General features: G+C 50.4%; 4 protein-coding genes across 4 annotated transcripts; 2 read left to right on the top strand and 2 right to left on the bottom strand.

Moving 5' to 3' along the window:
- Nucleotides 1-849: 849 nt before the first annotated feature.
- CI109_101806 (uncharacterized protein) lies at nt 850-4,370 on the top strand (the record flags this gene model as incomplete). The annotated part of the gene is made up of 11 exons (XM_032002263.1): nt 850-1,281; nt 1,325-1,463; nt 1,535-1,741; nt 1,860-2,069; nt 2,131-2,500; nt 2,557-2,627; nt 2,684-2,825; nt 2,890-3,472; nt 3,537-3,625; nt 3,687-4,212; nt 4,281-4,370. 11 exons carry the CDS (start codon nt 850-852, stop codon nt 4,368-4,370), a joined length of 2,859 nt encoding a protein of 952 aa, XP_031863200.1.
- Nucleotides 4,371-4,674: 304 nt separating this feature from the next.
- On the bottom strand, nt 4,675-6,946 carry CI109_101805 (uncharacterized protein; the record flags this gene model as incomplete). Its single annotated transcript, XM_032002264.1, has 2 exons — nt 4,675-6,606; nt 6,671-6,946. 2 exons carry the CDS (start codon nt 6,944-6,946, stop codon nt 4,675-4,677), a joined length of 2,208 nt encoding a protein of 735 aa, XP_031863201.1.
- A 677-nt stretch (nt 6,947-7,623) lies between these two features.
- On the top strand, nt 7,624-11,382 carry CI109_101804 (uncharacterized protein; the record flags this gene model as incomplete). The annotated part of the gene is made up of 17 exons (XM_032002265.1): nt 7,624-7,866; nt 7,951-8,109; nt 8,176-8,323; nt 8,387-8,460; nt 8,508-8,632; nt 8,689-8,783; nt 8,839-8,852; nt 8,901-9,017; nt 9,071-9,223; nt 9,274-9,379; nt 9,431-9,769; nt 9,826-9,952; nt 10,007-10,117; nt 10,173-10,335; nt 10,393-10,479; nt 10,537-10,928; nt 10,986-11,382. The coding sequence occupies 17 exons, from the start codon at nt 7,624-7,626 to the stop codon at nt 11,380-11,382; spliced, it is 2,850 nt and encodes a 949-aa protein (XP_031863202.1).
- A 309-nt stretch (nt 11,383-11,691) lies between these two features.
- CI109_101803 (uncharacterized protein) lies at nt 11,692-14,010 on the bottom strand (the record flags this gene model as incomplete). Its single annotated transcript, XM_032002266.1, has 4 exons — nt 11,692-12,119; nt 12,188-12,616; nt 12,722-13,719; nt 13,850-14,010. 4 exons carry the CDS (start codon nt 14,008-14,010, stop codon nt 11,692-11,694), a joined length of 2,016 nt encoding a protein of 671 aa, XP_031863203.1.
- Between the last annotated feature and the right edge of the window lie 327 nt (nt 14,011-14,337).

Genomic DNA, 14,337 nt, shown 5'->3' with positions numbered 1-14,337 from the left:
CCGTGAGTGCACAGTCTTTTACCGGAATGCTCCTTCTCAAGTCTGCTTCGGATCTTCCTCGCCGGAGTCTCTTGGCCTGCTATTTGGACTTGGTCTCTGTGTTCACGTTCGCAAGACAGCTTCTTGATAGAAGGTATTACTGGTGGTTCCTCGTTTGCTGGCCTGCTTCCTCCGACTGCCAAGCTCTGCGCATCGGGCTCTACTCTGCGATGTGTACGATCTGTGGTGCACTGGGAACAGCCTTCCTCACCCCGTCGTCGATCATCGCCAGCGAACCACATCTGACATCGTCCCTTCGTTTCGAGGATTATATGATACACATCTTTTGTTCGCGATCAGGGGCTGACACACATTCGGACAGAAACAAACAATAACGAAACACGACAGTAACAACAATAATAATAACAGACGTCATTATCGCAATCGATCCCTTATCGACATTACTCATGCCGCACCTCATGTCAAGATTTCGCCATTACGGTATATATGCAGATCAATAACGATCGACAGAGATCATACTCTTGAGAATACAAATGAAAGCGGACGAAACGGAAACTGTGGACTTTTGCACTGCACAATTTAGTGAGTGTCTTTAGAGATATAGTGATGTAAATTGGACCCATTGGTAGAAGACCCGCTGACTGTCTATCTTAGACAGAGAAGACAGCCGCTAAACCTGTCGGGTAGAAAATCTAATAGACCTCTGCACTGCTGGGAATGAGCCGTCTCAACTATCATCGTCTCCAAATTGATACACTGCTATCACCGTTAGATCACGCAGTATCGCCAAATACTCCTTCAGTCTATTTCACGCCTCTCACCGGCAACCCTGCCCCTCTTCCTGTCACCATGTCCGAGGCCGGTCCATCATCCCAAGCTTCGCGACCTTCGGTCAGTCCGCCTCCACAACCACCTCCGAACGGACCGACACCCATCGATCCGTTGTTCCATTCTGCTCGGATCAAACTCTCGTCAAGAGACCAAGAAGCGATGAGGAAACTTCGTTCGACGATGATGGAACGTGATGATTCGGGATCATCTACGAAATCCAACTCGCCTTCCAGTCCTGTGTACCCAGCAAACTCGCAAGCATCATCCATACGAGGGACCAGATCACGGACGTCGACGTTATCGCGTCAGGTGGTCTTGACGGAACCTACTGAGAACGAAGGTGTGGATGATCAGTCGGGGGTGCAGAGTAATATGGATAGAACACCCAGACCTAGCGATGGGCTAGATACAACGCCAAGGCCGAACGAGACGCGATTTGATAGAACATATGTAAGTCCTGAACCTGGTTGAGCTCAGCTAACCCCGCACACAGGAACCTACAACCGCTGGGTCGGATTATGTGATAGCTGTGCTCGGTCATCAAGGTGTGGGAAAGACAACTGTCATCTCGAAAGCACTGCGCCCGTGGGGCATGTCGGAACCCATGTCCCGCACCTTTGGTGAAAAGACAGGTGAGTGGACTCATTCCTATCACCACACTAGTCTTCACTCGCGCAACACTGATTGCGTAAATCGTCTCTAGCGACATCATACACTTCGCAAATTACACCTGGTGGAAAGATACAATCGATGTGGAAAGTCGAGTTCCTCGAAATGGACATCCTAGCCCTGAACCTAGCGTCAGATGGTACAGCGATCTGGCCGCAAGGTACCCCAAGTATAGCAGGTGTCATATTCTGTTATGATGCCACGAGGAGTAGCTCACTCGCAGGTCTGAGCGATGCTCTGAGTGAGTTGATGATTGATGATTGATGATCACAAGAAAGCGCGTCATCAAGCGCGTGTCCATCATTTGTACAGCGGACAACATGTGTAGAACAGGCACTGATTGATCTCAACCCATGCAGAGCGTCTCGCGGCGCGCAACCTTCCAATGGTCATACTCGCGTGCAAGTCTGACCCGGACGCGAACCTCGAGGTCGATGCACCTCAGGGGAATGCTATCGGGGAACCACACAACATTGGTCTCATTGAGGTCACCACCAATACGGCGGAAGGGAAGTCAAAGATGAGGAACGCACTGCGGTGGCTGTTATACAAGCTTGAACAAAGGCAACGTAAGTCACCCAATCCAGTCCGCTCGACTAACACTTCACCGCTGATCATCTTGTCATGCAGGTCGCCATCAGCGGAAGCTCGCTACAATCGTCACCACCACTCAACCATTCCCTTCTTCTTCCGGCACCGCCACACCTGCAGAGCTGGAAGGCATAACTTCGCCAACAGATTCAGACGCATCGTCTTCGGGTCACAGACTGACATGGAAACACGGTCTCAATATGACCTCCGCAGAAACAGATGGGGAAACTGCTTCTGGTCACGATGCCGCTTCAGATCGTCGTTCCAGCTCGTCAAGTATGCAATGGATGGTGAAAGCGATAGCGCCGATCGACAAAGAAAAAGAAGAAGGGAGGGTGGAAGAGGAGAAGAGCGCCGGGCAAGCAGTACAAATGGAGAGGACAAAGACGGCAGCGAGTACGACTTCGGGGTGAGTAGTATTGCGGATTGAGAGTGCTTTGCAGTCTCTGACGTCTGTCCACGCAGTGAAACCGCCACCTATATAAATTTGGAAGACTTACTCAATCAGCTTTTCACCGCGCTCGTTTCCAACAAAGGTGAGTTTGCTGGCAGTCTCGGTGTGCAGTGGACTGATTCAATTGTGATATGACAGATGACTCTTTCATTCGAGCATTTCTCATGACTTACCGACGTTTCTGCCTGCCTCATGAGTTGATGCAAGAGTTTCTTGATCGGTTCAGGGAGGTCGAAGATTACGCGGTGTCGAGCGATGTCAAGAACTGGGCGTTAATGAAGTGGGTCAAATGCCCATTTCTCATGTCAGTCGGTCTGGTTAAACATTAATGTACTTGGCAATAGATTGACCGGCGCTGTCATCGATTGGACGACTCAATATCCTGGCGACTTGCAAGATCCCTCCACGCAATCGTTGTTCCGCGACATACTAGCTCTCGTACTGAAATACACATTCATGGCACATCTCACTGGCGATCTCATCTCGGTCGAACAATCGTTATTCGAGGTTGTCGACATCGACCAATCATGGTCAATCCACGCCTCTGCTCCCCCATCTGCGATCTCTACAACGGGCACAGAATTGGTGATTGGATCGGAAGTGCTATACGACTTTGACTCGACTTTGGGAAAATCCGATTCCAACGTATCTGTGATCAAGGCGAAGACGTCAACACATGCTGGTAGTAGTGGTTCGACCAGTAGCGTGAATGTGCCCCGAGAACCTTCCCACAGGACGAGGAGCAACTCCGAGCCGAGGTTGAACAGCGCACTGAGCCCGACAGCGGATGATACCCTGGTCCATACGCTTGATGAGACGGGATATGCGAGATGGGCTGGAGCGGTAAACCTGGTTTTGAGCAGCGATCCCAAGGCGTTTGCGACGGAATTGACGAGAATGCAATGGGAGTTGTTCGTAGCTATTCGAGTGAGTCGGTTTCAGTCCTGGGCAAGAGAAATGATGTGGTGCTGATGTTGTGGCTGTTTGATAGCCGAGAGACGTGTTTCGTCATGATTTTGGAAAGGAAACGGATGGTCCGGTGGGGAAGTCGATTCTCTTCTTCAACCATATCTCTCGATGGTATGTCGCTATGTGCCGTCCTAACAAATTGACTACGGGCTGATGATCGTAAATTTTGCAGGGTATCCACTATCATCCTCGCTAATCCCAAGGCCAAACATCGTGCTCGAGTGATTGAACGTTTCATCCTGATCGCACACCAACTTCGACGATTGTACAATTACGATACCCTCTACGCTGTCATCTCCGGCCTGCGCGAGACGTCTGTCCATCGACTAGCGACCACACAATCACTGGTATCTCTCCCACCTTCTGCCGAGAAAGAATATCAATCTCACTTGAAACTAATGGATCCTCGAGGTGGATACGTACATTATCGTCGAGCACTCGAAGCGGACATAACGAACGGACGAGCTGCGATCCCCCTCCTCACAAACATACTAGGTTTGGTGAACAGGTTACAAGGTGTAAGACCTGAAGATAGACGGAAAGAAGATGGCAAGATCCAATGGGACAAATTTGCTAGATTTGGAGAGATCCTAGGGATTTTGGAAGAATGTAAGAACCGAGGACCGATCGTGAGAGGAGAAGTTGGTGAGGGGTTCAGAAGAGCGATAAGGGAAACGCCGATCATATCGAACGAAGACGTGAGTGAACCAGACCACTCTCGTGACCTAACGTGTGTTGAGTGCTGATTTGGGAACTACTACTACAGGCTCTGTGGGAAAGAAGTCAGTTGTTGGAACCTAGTGGAGGGACTATTGGTGGCAAAGTGATGAAGAGATTAGCTACGTTTGGGTTCTAATCGGTGTACAATATGACGTGACCAAGGACGAACTTTCACGAAATGGGTTATGAGTCGAAGAATCGAAAGGACACGGAGGATGTAGTGATAGTATACCCCGCATATATCTCTGTTATGCCCATACCTATTCAATTTGGAGTTACCAGTGATGAAGTCTGTATCGACATACTGGTTGGAGTAAGGGCTCGGCTCATTACATTGTGTAGTACATCGCGGGTATTCATTATACGATATCAGAGTGATATACAGCTATTACAATATACAACGATACGATCTCGACCCGAACAATCCGTGAGACACCTATTTACACAATCACTCTCCCCGGTCTTTGCGCCAAACACCTCTCTACGCTCATCTCGAACGGGGTCTTTCCTCCCGAACTGCCTTTTGAGACCAAAAGACCTGTCCCGTCTCTCGCTCTTATCATTCCCAATCCTTGATCCGTATGATCGTTACTCGCACCGCCAGTACCTCCTGCTCCTGATAAGAGATTATATCCCGAGTAACTCCTACTAATCCCTCTCTTACCCTGTGTCGCTCCACCGGTGCTAGTACCATTTCCTGCTCCATTGAACACTCCCAGCTCTCTAAAAGTCCTCACGAGCGACTCGTGACTTTCTCTATAATCACCATTCGTCAATCCTACTCGTGGATTCTCTACCTGTTCCGGATCCCTGAGATCAATCTCCCATGTGGGTCTGTGCACTTTCTTCACAGGTAAGAACCTCGAGACTAGGAATGTCGTTTCGGCCGAATTGGTAGAATGTCCAAGTGAATGATGGTACAATGCAGGATCTGTCGTCGTATTTCGTTTAGATGCCGCAGAAGCAGCTTCAAACGCAGTCAATCGACGATGGGGTGTGGGTGGTCCGTCCCGCTGCGACTGCGACTGGGCAGTAGTGGTGGGCTCTGCGATAGGCGTGATACTGGAGGAAGGTGTACCTAGTGTTCCCGCGAAGATATTTCGGATTGAATGTGTCGAAGAGACGGAACTCTTCCTGACGGATTGAGGCTTGGGACCTGTTGGTCCGTTAGATTTTGGCGGCGCAGGAGCAGGAGGCGCTGTTCTCCGTTTGAACACCTCGTTCTCTGGAATCTCATCCCATCCATGACCTTGAGCCACTTCGTAGCTGACCTGCGGTTGAGGTACAGGAGGTTGATGCATCGATGGAATCCTCTCTCTCCTATCTCCACCTTTGGAGGGTGATCCGAAGTTACTTCCAGGTCGAGAAGCGTGCATGCCTGTTCTGTATCCTGTGGGCGAATTAAGCGGATGAGGTGGTGCTCGCAATGACTGGATGGAACGGAGGGAGGAATTGGAATACCGATGTCGTAATATGTGACCGTTCTGATTGGACGTTTGCCGAGATCGCGGGTGGTTCTGGATAGGAGCAGAGTTGGGTGGGGTGTTATCTTGCTCCTTAGGAGGAACAGGCGCGGAAGGCTTAGTTGTGGCGGTGGAAGGTGGAGAAGGAAGTACCATCTGGGGGAAAGGGTATGAGGGTGAAGTCGAGACCTCCTTGTTTTCAGCTGGCAACCCGCTGCCCTGTGTAGACCGTAGTCGGGCAGGACCAGGAGGAGGTGCCTTGGCATCGTGGTCATGGTCTTCTTCCTTATATTCCGTGGGCGATTCGAATGCCGTCCCAGCACCCAAATCAGACGTGCTCTCCATCATGATTGGTCCGACGAGTGACTTGGTACTCGCTACTCGTTTGATCGGATTGGTAATGACCGGATGATGTTCCACTGATGGCAGCTCAGCAGCAACTTGTGGATCTGGAGGTTGCACTGAACCTGCGAAACCGGTAGTACGTTGAGTTGACGATAATGGATTTGGAGCTTCGAGCGGAGTATCCACCAAGTTCCCTTCGGCAATGATGGCTGATATACTGGGATGATGCGAATGTCGTTTCTGTTTGCCCTTTGGATCCGCAGATGTATCGCTGACCGTCCGACGCATAGCTGCGCTACTTGATGGTTTCGGTTTCGGAGCTTCGTCACCATCTTCCCATTCTTCTTCTTCCTCCTCTTCTCCGGCATTACCTCCTGAGGGTCCTGCTTGTCCACCATCTTCGCTGAGCACCTGTACCGTCTCCTCGCTACTTTTACGACCACCCTTACCGGGTCGACCGGTAGCTGAATTACTGCTCGTATGAGAGACAACGGATGTCATTGAATGCGTCCGCGACAGTCGGGGGAGGTGAGTATCAGACCGAGATGATTTGGTCAATGGGCGCTAACAAATCAGACGTCAGCTTGGTGTGCATTTGCCTGACGACCGAGAGTGAGCTGTCACTCACATCACCTGAATTCCGCTTTTTCGGCGCTGGTTTACTTGCTGCAGCTGTTTCAAGCGTATTCATCGCGAGACCGGCTACCAAGGCTCTCCTCCCATGTTCACCCTCAGAAGAACGACGATTGCCCGCATGTCCATGTGTGGACGCTCTTCGTTTGACACTGTGATGGGCATGTGTCGTGTGATGTGAGTGGACACTTGGTCGACGATGAACGGATGGGGCGGCTGTTCCTCTGTGATTTGACGGAGAGATGAGAGTATTGGCGGAAGAGGCGGACATGGTGGGAAGGGTCGTCCAGGGAGGCAATGATAGTGGACAGTGTATACGCTTGTGGAGTTGTAACAGGACAAGGATTGTCAAACCATACAGTGAACGAGATCAAGATGCGTGTGGAGATAGCAATGCACTTGCACCATCCACAAGCGAACCGGATTCAGGCACCATCCAGTGAGTAAGGGACATGACGTGGTATTACATTGCTCGATGATCTGTTGATCCGCTTATCACTGTGTTGCAAGTGCCGGCCGGTTCGCTGTAAGCGCTTATATGCGCTGTTAGATTACACTACTCGCTGCTGCCGCTGCTGCTTTGTTGTTGTTTCAATGTTTCAATCCGAACCTGATCATGAGACTATCACCACTCACCGCCCTCTCAGTATACGCATACGCATACGCGCATGGTGTATTTCCATAGTAGAAAGAGATAATGGGATCAGCCCGCGCTTGTGATCACAGCCAACTTTCCAAACTCCTATGCAGATGATCATCTCTCCTTCCTTTCATCTCCTATTGAATTGCTGATTGCTTTGCCACCGTGACTGACATCACCAACATCCCCTTCTTTCACGCTCATCCCAAACAGACAGACATCTCTGACCCAGCATATCAGAGGCTACTCTCTTACTCCCACAGCCAGTTCCGATAGCATAACATAAGAACACATCTTCTTACAACGCCATGCTACTGCGCGTAAAACCCGTTCGACTCCAGCTCCGCCGGCCCTTCCTTTCCCAACGCGATCTGACAACATTAGGTCTGAGAAGAGAAGATCCGGCCAGGGTCTGGGAACGACGAACGGCTCTCACACCTGAAGCTGTTGAGCAATTACTCGCTGAGCGGAATGGACAGGGTAAAGAGGGGCTGAAAGTTGAAGTTGAGAGTTGTGGGAGAAGATGTTTCACAGATCATCAATACTCTGCGGTAAGTTAGAGCTCTTCATCGACAACTCATCATCATTGATGTCAAAGTCTGAGCTCTGATACTGATCGTTATGTCGGACTTCAGGCTGGTGCTCAGATCGTCCCATCGCTGGGCAGAGACGTCGACGTCGTCCTTGGGATCAAAGAACCGCCCTTGAAGGACGTTCACGCGCTTTTGAAAGCCGGCGAGGCAGAGGGGAAGCGACGGACGTGGATGATGTTCTCGCATACTCACAAAGGGCAGGTGAGTTGCCATGAGCTGTGGTTCTACCTGCAATATCCGGCAGCTAACACGCTTGATTGAGTGTAGGAGTACAATACCCCTTTGTTGGCCGCGTTTCTCCTTCCGACGAAAGGGCAAACCTTGATTGATCACGAGCTGTTGACGGCGCCGAAGACCGGCAAGGACGGGAAAGAGGAGTTGAAGAGGGTCGCAGCATTTGGATGGTATGCAGGAGGTAAGTCGTGGAGCATAAATGTGGTTTTCGGCAAGTATGATGCTGAAACTCCTTGTTCCACAGCGGTCGGTGCAGGAGAAGCTCTGTCATTGACCGGATTAGCACTTCTCAAGCGGGGCATTGCTTCTCCACTCCTTGTGAGTTGAACTACCATCTATCGTAGTAGCTCTAATGCTCCGAATAGCACCTTCCTCGACCGTACACCTTCAACTCACTGGCCGACTTCAAAGCATCCCTAAAGAAGACAGGCGACGCTTTACGCTCTGCTGCTGGGACGAGCAGCGGTCCAGTTGTGATTGGTCTGACAGGGTGAGTCGCATGATTGTTTGCATAAATTGATTGCTAGGCAGCTAATATGCTCAAAGAGCTGGAAATGTCTCGAGCGGAGCAAGGGATATCTTAGATGTCTTGGGCGTGGAGTGGACAACAGCGGATCAGCTGCCGACTTTGAAAGATGCTGGTATGTTTGGCTGGAACCACTGCTATTCGATATGCGCTGACCAGATTCAACATAGCATCATCCAACAAGGTGAGATGTTGCCGGTTATGAGAGAGGACGGAGCTTACTGTGTTGCAGATATATGCCTGCGCTATTCCTCCATCTTCCTATCTCATCACCCACGAGGGCAGTCCTTACAGCCGAGAAGAGTATCGCCGCTCGCCTGAGCTTTACAGAAGCACCTTCGCAGAAAAAGTAGGTATCGGTACATCTTTCGCGGCGCGTTGATTCGCTGACGGCCCGTGCAGATCGCACCTCACATTACAACCCTGATTAACGGTGTTGGCTGGGGTGCCAGCTTCCCTCGAACGATGTCGAACCAAGATTTGAAGGGTCTTTTGAGCCAAGCAGAAGGGAAACAGCAGCTCATAGCGGTCCAAGATATCAGTTGTGACAAAGAGGTGAGTGATCCATTCTCCTTGTATCGGAGTTTCCCCTGACATTTGAGTAGGGAGGCTTGGAGTTTGTTAACAAGTATACAACTATCGATGAGCCGTACTTTGAGGGACCCAATGGGATGCTCATCAGCTCCATTGACATTCTCCCTACTGAGCTGGGTAAGTGTCTATCGCGGTTCCGCTGTAGATCATTGTTAACAACGTGAGTAGCTGCGGATGCTTCTGCTCACTTCTCCGAGAAGATTCTGCCCTTTGTGCGACGAGCGCTATTTCCAGATGCTGTCGAAGGTGACAAAGTCGGCGAAACTGTAACTTTACGCCGAGCAGCTATCGTCAATGATGGCCAGATTACGGAACCCCATCAGTGGTTACTTCCACGAGTCGAAGCGTGGCGGAAGTCAACCTCCTCGAAGCCTGCCACGCCTGAACAGTCTCAAGGGGCTTCGCTTCGAAAGGACAAGAAGAAGGTCCTATTACTTGGCAGTGGATTGGTCGCTGGGCCAGCTGTCGAGGTATTTGCCTCTCGACCGGATGTGCATCTTGTGATCGGTAAGCTAGTCTGTGTTGTCCTTTGATCTTATGTGAAGCTTACGTCTAGCCGATAGCAAGCAACAACGTTTCCGAAGCTCGTGGACATATCAGAGATCGATCAAATGTAGAGGCACTCTCTTTGGACGTGTCAGATGACTCGGCTCTTGGCGAAGCTGTCGCAGCCGCAGATGTGATAGTCAGGTCAGCAGTTGTACCCACATTGCTCGCAAGCAAGATAAGCTGACATATATGCAGTCTGCTACCCGCTCCCATGCATCCTCTGGTGGCCAAACACTGTATAGCCAAAGGGCGACATCTGGTGACCGCTTCATATGTGTCTCCTGAGATGAAGGCGCTGGACAAGCAGTAAGTCTCTGACAGACGGGGATCAGATATAGCCCTGACACGGCATTCACCACAGGGCACAAGAGAGCGATGTCCTTCTCCTTGGGGAATGCGGGCTTGATCCGGGTATCGATTCTATGGCAGCGATGCGTATCCTCGACCGAGTGCAGAGGGAAGGGAAGAAAGTCACATCGTTTGTTTCATGGTGCGGTGGTCTACCCGAGTTGTCTGCAAGTCAAGTAAGTATCCCAAACGCGGAATCATTCTCCCTCGGTAGACTGACATGCTTCCCTTAGGTGCCTCTGCGATATAAGTTTTCATGGAGTCCGAAAGCTGTTTTGACGGCCGCGCAAAACGATGCGCAGTTCAAGTGGGAGGGCAAGGTGCGTGCAGCGTGATGGCATCCAGTGGCAGTCAATGGACGACTGATACTCTCTCAGACTGTCAACACTCCAGGCGATCAATTGCTAGCGCAACATTTCCCATCTGTGAAGCTATGGGACGAACTCCCACTTGAGGGTCTCGCCAATCGAGATTCGATGCCCTACGCTGAGAAGTACGGCCTTGGCCCGATTGATGACTTGACAAATCTCTTCCGTGGCACATTGCGATATCAAGGCTTCTCAACCTTACTCGACTCATTCCGCAAGCTGGGTCTCCTCCGGAGCGACCCGTTGAAGACGGTGCCGCAGACCTGGGACGGTTTACTGCTCTCTTCGGCAGGGCGGGAGCTGGGCTTGACGAAGGGTCTTAGGAGTGGAGATATGGAGAGCGTGTTGCGTGATATAGTTGGTACGAAACAGGCGGAAGAAACGCAAGATGCGTTGAAGTGGTGAGTTGTCCAGTGTCCTATGTGTCTGCCACACAGTCTAATCGCTTGATTGTGCAGGTTCGGTCTCCTCCCTGGCGATACGCTTTCTCCCGTCCCTCTACTCCCCCGCCTATCAAATCCTACCAATATCGACCTCTTCGCTCACCTTCTCTCGAAGAAACTCGCCTATTCACCAGGGGAACGCGATTCCTGTCTTCTCCATCACGCTTTCGAACTCACTTCGCCAGCAGGACAACAACAGAATGTCACTGCTTCATTGTTATGTTATGGAGATGAGAACGCCTCAGCTATGAGCGTGACGGTCGGTAAGACTTTGGCATTTGCCGCTTTGAGAGTGGTCGATGGACATGTGAAGAGGAGAGGAGTGACGGGACCTTATGAGAGAGAAGTGTGGGAAGGTGTGTTGGACAAGTTGGAAGAGGTTGGAGTGGTCGTTGAGGAGAAGTGGAATTAGCGGATGGCGAGCAAGGTCGTCAGAGAAAGACGAAGGTACTATAATGAGCAGTAAGAGGGAAGAAGGCGATATGGAGGGTGATGTGATGGGCATAAGGGACAATCGAGCCTAGGATTGTTTAGTTACGTAGCATGTAGCATGGTCGATTAGCAAGCATCAAGTTCCAACACATTTACAAGATAAGATAAAACATCATCAGTCCATGCATACCAATACATTGTGTACTCCTACCATGTCAATGCAATACAACTTGTTCACACCTGCCAAGCAATAGATCGTCCTTCCCTACACTCATATAATATACCCATTTCACCCTCTTATAGATAAAGGCCACGAAGAGATGACATCCCTATACCACCTTGTCCCTCCCTCTGCTTGACTCGCCTGATCATCACGTACCAATCCCCGTCCGCTTCCAGCACTACCACCATCATTATCGGCAGTGTACTTCTCCATCATCTCTAGGAATTCTTGAGCTAGACCTATCGGCAATGATTCGATCGAAGCGAACTCGAATATCGAGAAACTCTTCTCCTCATCGGAACCAATATCGAAGTTGAGTGAGGAGGGGGATGGAGAAAGACGGTCGATCGTTCGATAAAGTATCACGGGAGTAGAGTAGGTCGGTGTATGTAAGACTCGAAGGGAAGAGGGCAGAGTGAGTGATTGGATAGATGGGGAAGTATGCGAGGGAAGAAACGGTAGAATCTCAATCAATACAGAGGGTGCCAGAAGGGCTAGTAACGGAACAGCAACCCAATGAGCAAACCACTTCCCTTCCCCTTCGCCAAAGCCGTTCACTCACCGACACCTCTTGCACGCATCCACAATCCCCACACTTCGTCCAACCCGATCACTCCTCTCCCTTTCTTCCCGACCATCAACCCCTCGTTCCCTCCACCTCGATCCCGATGACCAGTCAACAAACCCCCCAACTCTCTCGCCAATCCCTCTCTATACCTCTTCTCATCCCTCACCATCTCCTTCGTCAGTGCTGGCGCAGCAAGACCGAGCTGAACCAATGAAGTTCGAATCATTGTCGCTTCTTCTTCGGATGGTCCACCTCCCGAGGCCGAGGCGGACGCTTGTTGTTGGGTGAGTTTGTTGTTGATTGATTGGGCTAAACGGACCATCTCCCCTGCGCGGAGCATGAGTGCTTCGAGGTCTGCAAAGGCCGATTGCATATGTTCGTCTTGGGCTTTTGCGGACAGGTCCATCGATTGAAGGATGCCGTCTAGTACAAAACGTCAGTCAGTCACTGACCGACAATCTCGATCGAAACAGCGATTCATATGGGAAGGGTCACCCAGCTTGTGAAGGGGATAAGAGCGACACTCACCTATCCCAGCTACAGACCTCACACTACCCAATCCCCCTTCCCCACTTCCACTACCACCAGCACCAGCAGTCCTCCCTCCATCCCGCTCTCTTTCCCAAGCCTTATCCCCCAGTACAGCCTTCAACCGCTTATACACCTCTTGCGATCCGCCTCTTCTGAAACTCAGTCTGACAATGTCCATCTTCCCTTCTGTCGTAGCGGACCCGACAGCAGTGGTAGTACTTCCAAAGGACCCTCCTCCATTCGTTATTATTGGCGATTGTTTTTGAGCAGTGGTCGTCGAATTGTACTTGGATACCGGTAGAGGTGTAGTACAAATCTCGCAATTCCGAAGAAAGCGCGAATTGAAAAACGTGCATGCTGGACAAGCTACCATCTTGTCATCTACTTGACTTGTCGAAGGAGACGATGAGGCATCGCTTGTCATTGTCGTTGTGAGCGTCGAATTTGGTAATGGAGTCAGTGTCCTCGAAGGTGGATTTGATGTTTGTGACTGTATTTGTGAAGTATATGGTATACCACATAATCCACACTTCAAACTCGCTCTGCTAAGACTTGTCGCTCCGTTGGATGAGGATGTGGAATTGACATATCCACATACTCGACATGTCCATCCCGTCTCTGCGGTATTGGCATTCGCACCGACACCAAAGGTCGAAGAGGAAGAGGAATCGCTTGGTCCTGTACCGTTACCGTTGCCATTACTGGTAGATCCTACAGACAATTTCGATGTCGACGATGAACCATTTGAAAGTAGTGATGGTGGTGTAGCCCCTAGGAAGAGTGTGATCTTGGGTGACGATCTCATAAATCCGGTGTAAAACTCCGTCTGTCTGACATTCGACAGATGCGTCTGTAGTGAGGGTATCGGAGCAATCTTCGATGGTCCAGCAGTACTAGACGACGATGAATACGAGTCTGTTGTGTCGGGTATGAGGATGATTCGATGTGTCGTCAGATTGACAGAAAGGGATTGATACGATGGGATTTTGTTGTTCCTACAAAGGCATCTCGTTTAGCAACTAACCCCCAACTCATTCCACAGGCAATGATCGTGACGTAGAGCCTTTTTAAGACATAATCTACAGGGCGGGATATAATAGGTGGGAGAGGTCATCACTCGCTCACCCTTCATATAACCCAACATCATTCCAACTGCCTATCCACTCTTCACCCAGATCCCTCTCGAGCGAATTTATCACGCTCGCACCTCTTCGAGAAGGAGACCATGTTGACCAATATCGATCAGACAGACCGGATGGTAGACCTGGTGTAGGTGTGTAGCCCATGGGTCGTAGTAGGAGTACAGAAGATGATATATCTCGGGAAGAATGAAGGAGGGGGAAAGTGAACAGGAATCATGTTTAGGAGATTGGGTCTGGAGAGATCAGGTGGAGGCTTATCGCGCGTTTGATTCACCCGACTGCAGGGCGAGTGGCAATATGACGTGCCTCGAATGAAACCAAACCCACACACAAGCTGATTACGGTCGCTACGTCGTTAAGTATGCATAGAGGTACAACATTGTTCGAGCAGAATCTTCCCCTCTACTTGTTTTATATACTACAAAACAGATGTCCCTCTCTTGCTTGGGAGGTGAAGCTTTCTGGAGTACT

The sequence above is a fragment of the Kwoniella shandongensis genome, chromosome 3 (genome assembly GCF_008629635.2).
Source record: "Kwoniella shandongensis chromosome 3, complete sequence".
NCBI classification, from domain to species: domain Eukaryota; kingdom Fungi; phylum Basidiomycota; class Tremellomycetes; order Tremellales; family Cryptococcaceae; genus Kwoniella; species Kwoniella shandongensis.
The sequence above is the reverse complement of the archived record's forward strand: the minus strand, read 5'-3'. Positions and strand labels throughout refer to the sequence as shown.